At 37.5% G+C, this 12,949-nt stretch overlaps 1 protein-coding gene across 3 annotated transcripts in view; it reads right to left on the bottom strand.

The window, feature by feature from the left end:
- Positions 1-12,949, bottom strand: part of LOC124160570 (phosphatidylcholine:ceramide cholinephosphotransferase 2-like) — a 479,802-nt gene that overhangs the window by 98,271 nt on the left and 368,582 nt on the right. The window contains exon 1 of one of the 3 annotated variants that reach the window (XM_046536444.1): positions 3,393-3,563. The exons of the other annotated variants lie outside the window; for them this stretch is intronic. Within the exon in view, the coding sequence (XP_046392400.1) occupies positions 3,393-3,448 (56 nt within the window). The 5' untranslated portion in view covers positions 3,449-3,563. Of the gene's footprint in view, positions 1-3,392; positions 3,564-12,949 lie in introns of those variants that run through there. 3 annotated transcript variants of the gene reach the window in all.

The following is a 12,949-nucleotide window of genomic DNA, read 5'->3' as shown; positions in this document are numbered from 1 at the left end:
AAAAGGGATAGATACAAAAAAAACAACGCAATTTCTCGGCATAAGGTGAAGCTTACCATCATTTCTTGTTTGAAAATTCCGGATCAGAATTGATAATTGTAGCATGAAAACTCAAACGGCTGATGGCTCAATTTTTAAGAGCTATTCTGAGATAAATATAGTAATCATCAATATTTCCAATACGCTCATATCCAGAAAAATTGTTACCACGTAGGAAAGTTTATTTTAAAAATGAATACTTAATTGGTACCTACTAGTTTTTATGAAAAGAAGATAGCAAGTACATTATATATAATAGCAAGAAGAAGCAGAAACACATTTATGGAGAACGCTCTAATTGTGCGAAAATTTGTGAAAAAAATGTGCGGATTTTTCGCACAATTTGTGCATTGCGGGTGACTCTCGTAAAAGTTATCACCGTGGCTAGTCCCGGTATACTTAAAACGCTCGAATTCATAAATTCATAATTATTTATGTAACACTCCAGCATAAACATACCTTATAAGATTTTTCTGACAAAGTTAAATTCTGAATAGTATTTTCATAATTTTGAAATAGTGAGGAGGCGAAATATTAAAGGAGTAATAAAAAACAAAACGCAATTTCTCAGTAGAAGGTGAAGCTTACCAGCATTTCTTTTTTTATACTTTCCTTCTAATTTTTAAAATTGCCGGATATATTTGAAGGATATTAAAAAGCATAACTCATTGAAAGTGAGAATAACCAATTTTCCAAGTAATCGGAAACTGCAGACGAAAACAGCGGGATGTAAAAACAGTTTAAGATGAAATAGATATTCGGAGGTGTCGGACTATCGTATGGGCACAGCTGCGGCATGCCAATTCAAACTTCGAAGATGGTGGTAAAAACAGCAGATGACGGAGTTCGGGAATTTCCATGGTAAACAAGAACGGATACTTTCCGTATTTCAAGGAAATGAGGAAGATGTTAATGAGTATAGGTTATTGATAATGCCATCCAATATATGGAGAAAAATACTGATTTTAAAATTTACATGCGATACTACACCAAGGATATCAAAAAGACAGTTTTCAAATAAAAAGTAAATGGAAATAACTCTAAGGAGATACCTTGAATAACGCATGCAATACCACGTATTTCCCTTGAAAACAGTTATGGATGACCATTAAACAATGAATGAAAATTAAATCGATTCCACGAAGGAATCATTGAAAAGCTAACCCAAGAAACGCAAGCTTAAAGTTGATGAAAACTCAAAGAGTTGAATGGGAGCATATCATACTTCCTGACTGATAATGATCAAAGCCATGACGCATTATTGCATTCATTTGATATGGACTAGAACTTTCTGCCATAAAGGTCCTCAAGAAACAAAACAAAAAAACACGTAGTCCTCTTGAACAATGCGAAACGAACGAGTTCATTGCTGTAGAATTTGAATAATGTAGAAGGAAGTCTTGGACAAAAGAAGATTACACATAATTAAAAAAAAACTCTAAATATGATGGAGAAAAACACACGCTCAGAAATTGAAAAAAACTCATTAACCATTGACCTCGAAATAAAATGGAGAATGCTTTAAAAATTGAGAATTAACACGGAAGAAGTATTTTAACAGCCCTTACGGATAAACTTGAAAACCAGACATTCAGGATAACATAACCTTGAATTATTAAGAACCGGCTCAAATAATTCATTTCCAAAGCGAGACATTGAATAAGGACGCTTATCAAGAGAAAGCATTCCATTTAGTTGTAGCTGATTTGTAATTCTGAAAGCGCTTACTCTTCTGCAGGCTAATTGGTACCTCAATTTAATGGACGTTGCTGAGCACACTGTAACATAATGTAAACAAGCCACCATGTTGTTTGTAAATAATTTAAAACTATCAATGATAGTGAGGGACGGGGAGATTGTTGTGAACGGAAAAGGGAGAGTCGTGTATGGAGAGAAGGAGGAGGTAGACGTGTTATAAAGAAAGATCGGGAGAAAGACTAAAGTAGCGGTGTATTGAGAGAGCGGAGGAAGAGATACGGCAGAATTCAAGATCGGCAGGGAGAGGAAGAGAACGCAGAGAAAAGGAGGCGCCTACGAGAGGAGAAGAGAACGGGAGGAAAGGGATACGGCAGAACTCAAGATCCACACTGGTGCAGTTCATGGCGGTGGTTCAGTGAGTGGTAGTACGGATAATATAAATGGGATTGTGATAGTCATGGTGGCTTTTTGATGTTGTTTTTTGCTCCCAAGTTTCAAAATATAGAGCTTGTTTTTGAATTATACTGAAATTATTTGTTAAGTTAGTAGTGGATATTTGAAAACGTTACAACACAGATTACTCAACCTTCAACACGTAAAAAATATTCCAAGTCATCTCCCTACTAATACGCACTCACTCTGAATCTACTTGACTCGCAGAGAATGCACGTGGCCACAGAAAAATGCATGAACAGGTAGAGTAATTCGACGAGACTACGCCTACAGAGAATCAAGTTGTAGTGGTTGTCAGTAAAGTGACCTTTCAACATGAGAGTCATGGTTCGATGCCACCGGAAAATGTGAATTCTTCTATGGAATCACAAGTCTTTCTGCAGACCTACGGGTACCGATTCATTTCGAGAGAAAACTCATCATATTCTGCCTTCACATACTCTAATGCAAGCCCAGGATGTACTTAGAACACTCTTGTTTACGGTGAGTGCAAATTCTAGCTATGAAAATTAATGCACCCGTGAAATTACATGTGACTCTACGCCTCTTCGTATAATTGTCATATGCGTGCAAACCGGGTTGTGGGTGCGTCAGAACTCAAACGCATTCGAACAAATGTTTGACAAATTTCGACAGCAGGACAGCAGAAAGAAAGAACGATGTTTATAAAGATTCCTCAGTGCAAATAAAACCGATTCATCAATGATGTTTAGAATTATACGGTTCAATGGTGGCGTTCAGTGGTAGCCGACGACATATGTATGCTTGATTTTCATCAAATTTCAATTGCCAATGAATCGCTGCGACATGTGGTTATATTGTCAATAAAAATAATTATATTAACTGCTCAAGGCAGTGATAGAGGGCATGAAAAGGATGACTGATGATCAAACAATATCAATTTCCTTTAAATAGACTACCCTGGTTAATCTAAAGCCATCGACGCAAAGGCTATCGGTAATGTAAAAGCAGTGAAAATATACAAGCATGGGCAGTGTACAACCATCAACAAAATATACCAACTGTTATACTTGACCATCGTCAACAGAAATTAATTCGATAATCCATTTTCAAATGATCGTTATTGTGGTCTATCCGTTAGTTTAAATCATGGGAAGTGCAAAACGAACGCAAAATTCAGACGAAAAAAAAACCTTAATATTAAGTAAGCGTGCAGACGAAAAAAATAAATACAAACTCACCCTTCCGGGTTTCCTGTCGCGTTGACTTCAACATCCCCTCCATTCTTATGTTCCATAATGAGTTTTCTGCAAAATCAGCGCACCAAATCACAGATTTTCGGAGTGGCAGGAGAAAGAAACACGACAACCTTACGGCATACGACCATTTTCCCGACTCGCCCTCAAAACAATGCAGTAAGGAGGGCTTTCGTCGGTCGGTATGTCGGACGCATGCTATCTGACTCTTCGCCGGACGAACTCGGAATCCTACGGCGCCATATCACCAGCTGTTACGTCACCGAAGTCTTAGCAGTGCCCGTTCGGGTGTTTCGGGGAAAGGAGGCGATGTTTTTCCGAGTCTGGTCTGGTGTGGGTGGCGTAGGAGGTTGCATTGAGGCGTCATGTGCGGTGTCAAGCCGGTGTTTGCCGACTCGTGGAAAAGTTTACCTCGGAAATCGTCCGATATCGGAGGGAGAAATTTCCGTAGGTCGACTCAATGTGGTGAATTCAATTTACTTTAGATTCTAAAAATGTAGCTCTATATATACGGGTTGTTCCAGGAGGAATATGCAATCCTTCAGGAGTTGATAAGGGGTACAATTTTAAGCATTTTTTGTCATGTAAACAAGGGGTCGCGACTCCTTAGTAACTGAGCTGCAGCACCGCAAACATTTTATTGGATGGAGTGATGTCACGGCAAAATTAGCAGTGTCGGAACGCAATTTCCTTTACATTTTTAAAAGTGAAATATTACTCTGTGTTTTTTTATTACAAGTTACGTCTGCATTCTTTAGAATAATTTTTGTTTCGGTTACGAATGCATATATAAAAAATTTGAAGCACCTAAATTGATAAAAGTGTCATTTGATTATCATACCTTTTCTTAACCAATACCGGAACGACGTTCCGGCGCGTACCGGCACCACGAAATCACTGATTGGATGCAATTCGTAGTTACCATGAAAACGCTGAATAGCGTATTGCCCAGTGATGGAAGGGATCTGAAACTTAAGCTGATTTTGCTTCAGATAGGTTTCGTTTCCTTTTACGCTAGCCACTAAAAGAATGTTGGCTTATTTTTACAATGGACTCCGAATAACCGGAGACATTTCAACTCCCGATGCAAGTAGCTACAACAATGGAGGCTTGACACAGGTGAGGATGATTGAGTCCAGTGGCGCCGACTCCATGGGGCCTGAGGGGGCCCGAGCCCCCTCAAAGATTCGTTTGGGGGTGCGGAGCCCCCTCAATAATTCAAGAAAATAATTAAGTTATATTATGCTTTGTGAAATCACATAAATATATTTGTTATTTTTATTTCCCATGTTTGACGATAGTTACCTTTTAAAATAAATTCAACAATGTGTGTTGAAACAAATAATTATAAGGTTAAGCAGGTTAACTGAATCAAGTGGTGTCAATCATGGTAGTGTTTCTGTGCTGCGACACACTTTGAATTTAACCTCTTCCCGGGGCAAGACCTCCGATATGGGCCCCCCAATATTTTTTATAAGTCGGCGCCCCTGATTGAGTCCACCGAAATGTTCAGGTTAACCGTTTTGTAAATATAAGGCACCGCTCTCGAAACTCTAATAGCATAAAGTGAATGAAGCGTATTTCAAGCACAATCACCACAAGTTTCAGATCCCTTCTGTCGCTGCAAATTACGCTATTCAGCGTTGTCATGGAAACTGCAACGTGCATCCAACAAAATGTTTGCGTTGCCATAGCTCAGTAACAAATTGTTTCATTGTTAAATCAGTAATTAACAGTTTTGATCTTGGCTATAATCTGATTGTCGGACACTTGCCAAGCATTCAGGAAAACAATACTAGGTCGGACCAGAAACTAGGAAAGTGCTAAGGAAACGAACTAGCTACCAAGCAAATAAAACTACTAGCTAGTAATAGACTCACATTATTTGACGCGCCGCAAGTTCATTACAACCAACCAGTTTTTAGTAAGATGATTTTTGTACGCATCAGTTTGCGCTCCCTCGGTAACTTTTTGCTTTCGATAGCAGTAATTTACATACTAAATTGGTGATTTCACATTGGAAATGGGAAGGTTAATTTTTAAACAGATTTTATAAAACTGTGTATTTTGTTCTTATTTTCCTTTTTAAATAATGTTATCGATCATTTTCCATGCTACTAAACAGTTGAATACGTTAAAAATAGAAAAAGAAAAGACATAGGAAGAAGTGTTGTCTGAGGAGGCAGTGTATATTTTGTTGTAATTGATGGATCCTAATTCTAAGCATTTATAATCCTTTTCATTATGTGTTATTAGTTGCCCCGAGTCTTGACTTAAAATTATTGACTAGCTACGAGATGAATTGGTTTACAGTAGGGAGTTTATGAGAGGAAAAGATGCCTTGGATTATAGTTAACTTGACAAGGTAGAAAAACTCGGTGTTTATATCACATAACTCCACTGCATCGTCCGCGGAATGTCGAACTTTACTACATATAGCGGTGGTGATATCATTAGAATGCAATAAAAGGAATAATAACGAACCAATAATCACAAAGTAGCTATTTGAAAAGAGCAAGTAAACTTTTGGAGGCACAGAGGGAACGTTCCTCGCATAGTGAGTGGTGGGGAGGGGAAACAAAGGGCTTCTTTCAGAAGAAGAGTTTTTCTTTTTTTTTATCCCTCCGCCCATCCGCACAGCCCTCGATCGACCCCGTGGAAAGACGGGCGACTGGGCGTGGGGCCCGGGGGTCATGCGATACGCGCAAGGGTGCTGCCGCCGCCGCCGCTGCAGGCATGCATCCGTACGTCTGGGACCGCACTCGAAAGCGAACATCCTTAAACGCAACATCAATCAAAAAGGCGTTTAAAATGTTACATTGGGTGATGAGGAATCTAAAGGAAAGCGATCGTGCTACAAAGGAAAGGGCGTATAAGATACTAATCCGACCGATTTTAGAGTACGCGTCACCAGTGCGGAAAGGGACAAACAGAATCCATCGAGAAGGTGCAAAGAAAGGCAGCAAAGTACGTAATGGGGAAACATGAAAAGACCCAAAGTGTCAGTAAAATGCTGGAAGTACTGGGATGGGGCACACTAGGACGGAGAAGAAAAATAAATAGGCTTTGCGCACTCTTCCGCACACTGAAAGGGGAAAAGGCATGGGGGAACTACGGAAGAAGATTGAATACCCTGTATTGGTAGGAATGATCACGAATACAAGATGAAATGCCGGCCACAAAGGACTAACGTAAAGAAATTCTCGTGCCTCAACAGGACGGTTACGAAATGGAATAGACTCCCTGCAGAACTGTTTAAGCCCTACCCTAACAACGTAAGGATTTTCTAGAAGTGTAAAGGATTTATATTGGAAAATTAATATCAATGCATTAGATGGAGGAATGCAATGGAAGAGTGCGCAAAGCCTATTTATTTTTAAATATTCACTATCTGGTTTCATTTTGGTGATGTATTTTTCATTTACAATATTTTTGTTTTTTTATTTTGTATAAACTGTTACCAACTGGCAAATAGCCAACTTGTAACTTGTACAATATAATAATAAATAAATAAATAATAATCAATATAAAACAAGAGCGATTTGAGGCTTATGCGGATACGACTATGATTGAAACGCAAAATTCAAATTAGGCTCTGCATACTTATAGGTCTTATCTGTAAACGTATCAATGGTAAACATCAATCAATAGTAAACAAAAGCGATTTCAGGATTATACGCATACGACCAGGATTGAAACGCAGCATTCAAATTAGGCTCTGCAAACTTATAGGTATTAACTGTAAATTTTAAAGTATACCGGGACTAGCCGCGGTGATAACTTATACGGGAGTCACCCGCAATGCACAATCGTGCGAAAGATCCACAGAGAAAAAAATCATTCGCCTTGAAATTTTCCTTGTAATGAAAGTTTCCTAAAAAACACTAAGAAATTGAAGGAATAGTTGCTGAAATAGAAAATCTTGGAGTTAACAATGCTAAACAAGCTGCTGAGACTGCAGAATTAATGACTAAAAGTAGTAAAAATTGTGCCAAGAAAGAAGCGTTGGGTATGTATTTGTAAATCTTCATTTTTACATTTTTGGGCCGGCTGGTGAGGAAAAAAACCTCCTAATGCTTTTTGGGTGCAGTCTCATATAGGAACTTGCAATTCGTTGCTTAATCGATAAATTTATGTTTCCATGATTTATAACGTTAAATAATGTTAGAAATATAATTCCTTCGAAGGTTTCCTAGTTTCAATGCTAAACTCTGGAGAAATAAACGTTAAGAATTTGAGGGGAAATGGAACGATACATTAAATTTGGAGGATTCGTTTAAGCTGCACACCCCCATTTTTTTACTGGCACTTCCAGAAAAAAGGTGTGCGGCTTTTAAGGGTAAATACGGTATTCATGATTTTCGCTGAAAATTTTGATCCTGTGAGAGGAAATGTTTTTGTTCACTAGCGATGTCTGATGTTTTCCCAGTCTCCTTCTGAATTATTTCATTTTCATTGATTTTGATATGATATTGTGGACCAATTCTTAACATTCATGCCTGTTTTCGAATCTGATTTAGTTATTAGCTGAACTTTTGACACCCTGCAAAGTGGGAAAAAACGTTACCGGAAAAGCTATATTCTTTGACAATTAAAATTGATAATTTTTTACATGATGAAAAAAGCAAAATATACCGACAAGAAGCTTCTCTGGAGCTTCTTGCTAGATGAGTGACAGTTTGCAGAGTGAAAAGATGGTTGGCCGTCTCCAACTCCGGAGGAAGAACCCATTCCCTCCCTAGCTCACTCCATCTGGATCTCAACTTTCTTTTCCAACGATTTGAAAACTAGGCTTGAATTGTAAGAGGGATTCGAACCCGGATCCCCCAATTTCCGGTCGAGTGCTTTAGCCAATTAAGCTACCGAGGCGTCATTCTTCCCAGTGGATATTTTCGGACACAACATGACAAGATGTTGCTGGACTGCTGAGCATATGATGCCACAAGCAGTCCAAATCGTGCGCACAGCGCCACAGCCGGAGAGCAGGCCCGGACATAGAACACAAGGGGTGTTCGCTCTAGACTAGTTTAAAGTATACCGGGACTACAGTAGCCGCGGTGATAACTCATGCACGCGCTGCACTGAACATTTCCTCTTTACCCGGCGTTGTAAATATTTCAACCGATATTTTCGATTAGAAAAAAATTGATACTAAGAATTTTTGCCGATAACTCCTTTCTGTTAATGGGTAATTGAAATAAAATATCGCTGCTCTTGCCCTCAATTATTGTTGTGGAATGTAATGGGGTAAAATATTTCAGCCATCTAAGGTAATTTTAATTACGAGCAAAATATTTACCCTGAAAAATGGTACTTTATTTCAATATTCTGTAATTGTAAGGCTCTGAACAAGTGTCTCACATTTCCCAACTTCATAGTTTCAAAATAGCCTTATTAAGACATTTTTTCACGTTTGGGATATTTTTTTCACACTTAAAAACATTTGTAACTTAACATATCATTGGTTTGGACTTGAATTAAAACTCCTAATTTATATCCACACCATCTTTTTAAATTCGAAAAACATTTTATGATTACAAAGCAACTGTTTGAATAGCAAACCTACTTAGCAAGGGTTTATTCAATTTTGATTTTACACTAAAGCAAATTTTCCATATAAAGACTAAACTTACTGTCAGTTTTCGTCTCTAAAAGCCTTTATTTACAAAATAATCTAATAAAAAATGACAACAGTTCAAATTACATGCTGTTTATTTTATTGTTCAGCTGTTCAGAAGATATTTATTTCGATTAAAAAGTTTTTAAAAAAATACGTTAAAAGGGCCAATACACCATCTCCTGTTAAAAATATTTTACCCGATATTTTCGACTATAAAAAAATTTGAAACCAAGAATTTTTGTCCAATAACTCTTTCTGAGAATCCACAATCGCCTCAAGGAAATGATATGTTTCCGCTCTATCGGGAGTTCCTTGTACTCGTTGGCCATTTCCTAGGTACACTTACCATAGGCCTTCGGAGTGATAATCGTGTATTATGAAGCACAATCGCCCTCAAAGCATGGAAAATACCACGTAAGAGTAATCAATGCCTAACGAGTATTTTCCACAGATATATTTACTAATAATGACGGGAAATACGCGGAATGAGGCAAGGAAAATTTTTCTACGATAATAAATTGTGTACGTACACCTTAGCGGACAGTTAATTACGTACATGGCCTCGTTCGACTGCTTACCAAGGACTTGAAAAGGCAAGTAATTTTACTGCGAATAGATACATAGTCATCTGCAGAATAGCTTTTCAAACTTCCACCCTGACATATCATATATTTAATTCTGCACTTAGCAGTACATTGCAATATAAAACAAATATCATATCGATCATTGCAGTTGGGAGGGTTCAAATTATTACATTGTTAACAAAAGCATGATGATCAACTCTGTTAGAATAGTTATACTATAAAAATAGAAAAAAACCTTCAAACCACGAATAATTTTTTCGCATTATTTAGGCATAGTAAATTGGAGCAAATAGATTGTTTGAGGCGTAACTTGGTGAAAGCGATTCGTAATTAAATTAAAAAAGAAGAACTTTGTGCTTTCACATTAATATTTATTCACGACCATGGTTTCAACGTTAGACGTCATCATCACCTGATCAACGTTTGACGTCATCATCATCAGGTGATGATGACGTCTAACGTTGAAACCATGGTCGTGAATAAATATTAATATGAAAGCACAAAGTTCTTCTTTTTTAATTTAATTGGAGCAAATAGTTAAGTGTTAAAAACATCACAAGCGTAATATCATTGAAGTTTTCTGGCAAAGAGGAAAAAGTAGATATTTTTAGTTTTTACACAAAAAAGCTGATATAGAATAATAAGGAGGTTCAATTGGAAAATATCCACGTTAACAGCTCCATAAAAGGCAAAGCTTGGCTCAGTATTGCATCCTGCCATACCTAGGGTATTTACTAACGAGTACACTATGTTCCAGGGCATGAAATTGAACGCCACCATAATGACCTCATTTCTCAAAGAGACGGGAGAACTCAGTACAGAGGAAAATACGACCATGGATTGAGAGACATGAACTCTTTCTTGACCGATAACAAGAAAAAGATAAGGGAAACTAGACAAAAAATACAAATGGGAAAATATGAATGGATCTCGTCTCTCTTTGAAGCATTCTCTGTTTACCGACAGGCAGAGAATTTCCTTTTGATTTGATTTTTTTCACCAAACAATAAACAGAGGTGAAGATTTTCGTACACATTACGACTGAACAAATTACACTTCGACCGAAAAAAACAAATAAAGATCACTCACAAAATTAAGGCTTCATCACAAATGAGCCAAATAGAAACTCCACCTTTGAAATTCACATTTTACTAACTGCACGATAATATAAAATAAAAGGTATTTCGGGATATGAAAAAAGTGATAGGTTTCCGTTTGCATTTCGGAAATGAAGAGAGATTTATAATGCACTCAATTGAAGGAACAATCAATTTCCTTTCAAAGCGAGGCCATTATTTCCACAGGTTTCGTGCAGTAGATAAATTATACGTTACGACCCACGAAATCAACTGAGGCATGCCTTGTTAATCAAACAAGGCATGCCTCAGTTGGTTTCGTAGGTTGTAATGATCCGCTGATACATATCCCCATAATAAAAGGACTCCTTCATGATTTCGTCACATATACCCGCTTTCTAAAATAAACTCAACTTTGGAATCGCTTTGAATCATTTTATGTATTTCCTTCGAATGTGTAAACCTCTCTACCACAAACTTTCAAAACGATATGAATATCAAAAACCATAAGTATCCATCCAAATAGGTAATTGGTTCAAGATAATTTTTTTAAACACTCTTTTTACACATATATATTTTGTTGGGAAACATAATTTCGACTGCAGAAAAGTTTCTCGGGTTTTCCACCGGTTGATGTCGTCCATGTCTCCCGACGTTTCGATCCGCGACTTGCTGATCATCCTCAGGGGATCTTCCGAATGAGTTCGGAATCGGAAGATCCCCTGAGGAAGATCAGCAAGTCGCGGATCGAAACGTCGGGAGACATGGACGACATCAACCGGTGGAAAACCCGAGAAACTTTTCTGCGACTGATACGCCCGGAAAACCTAAGATCATACATAATTTCGACTATTTTGAAAAGCAATATCTGCTAGGAATCGGTTTTAATAATAATAATAATGATAATAATTAGTACGTATTGGGCGAGATTGAGACTAGATTGGGACATCTTCCAACTAACACCTAAAAAAATTCGACCCCCCGAAAACCCCTACATCGACCGCGCGACATCAGCATGGAAATGGCACCCCGTCAAAAATCCAGAGAAAAGAATCGATCTTACAAATTCGGCATGGAAATCGAGCGCCGTAACCCCTGGACCACAGTAATACGTCGTAACGAAATGGATGGCAGTGAAAGAACACTGACGTCAATGCCATTTTTGATAATCCTTGGCTGACAATTTAAAAAATTAAAATATTCTGACGAATTGCTTTCGAAAAAAATGTAACTTTACACAGCTACATGGAGTAATTTTTTTTAATGGAAAAGAATTAAAATTTCTTCACAATAAGAGCTATTGCATTCAGTGCAAATAACGAATGCAGGGCAGAGGTGAATAATATGTGATGGATTCTGGTAACACCATATCTTATTTCCCGCAATGCCACCACCTGAAGATGACACCAATTATTTTATTCCTTTGAATCCTGGGTTTACCACATAAGAAATTGTACGGAAAATATATGAGAATTTTACGCTTCACTTTTTACCAAAAGAATCTCCGACAAAAATATTATAACTTACTGTTTTACGTATGGATTGGTTACAAGATTTACTTATCGTATTTTATTGTACGATTTCACTCCAACACTAGAATGGAATGATGATACTGCTAGATCAGAATTAATTTCCAAAGGAAGGCTGAGAATGCTTGGTCGAAACTAAATATTATTAACAGCACTATTTTTTATCTTTTTCATGGTTGAATGATGCAAAATTATAAATAATTAGGTACGTTTAATTCTAGATTAGTAGATTATCTGTCGTTTAAGCATTAATTCAGCATTTTTGGACACAATAATCATGAGTGATGTCTCTATCTCCTATACCACTCAAATAGCCTCCCAGCCAATTCATTTTCAAGGTCCCTTATTTATCGCACGGTAAAAATATAGAACGCACCGCAGTACAACCTCGTGAATCAGGTTTATCCAAGAAGCCATATTTTAGTCACAAAACGGAGCGCCTATTTTTAGGCACACAAAAAGATTTTTTTTTGCGATCTTACTCTTCTTCCACGATGTAAACATTTTTTCGACGTTATTTTTACCAGGAACGCTTAGCAATGTAGATTCCGCGAAGTCATACGGTTTCATGATAAACGTGACGCCGTGCATGCCTCAGCGAATTTTAATACAATTGGTAAGTCCAACTTCGCCTACGTAAAAGTCTTTCTGAAAGAGATACTGAAAACCCTAAGGCTAAAATTAGTGACAATACGTATCAGAGGCAGTGAGTTTCGACAACATAAAGAACACA

Source organism: Ischnura elegans, chromosome 6 (genome assembly GCF_921293095.1).
Source record: "Ischnura elegans chromosome 6, ioIscEleg1.1, whole genome shotgun sequence".
NCBI lineage: Eukaryota > Metazoa > Arthropoda > Insecta > Odonata > Coenagrionidae > Ischnura > Ischnura elegans.
The sequence above is the reverse complement of the archived record's forward strand: the minus strand, read 5'-3'. Positions and strand labels throughout refer to the sequence as shown.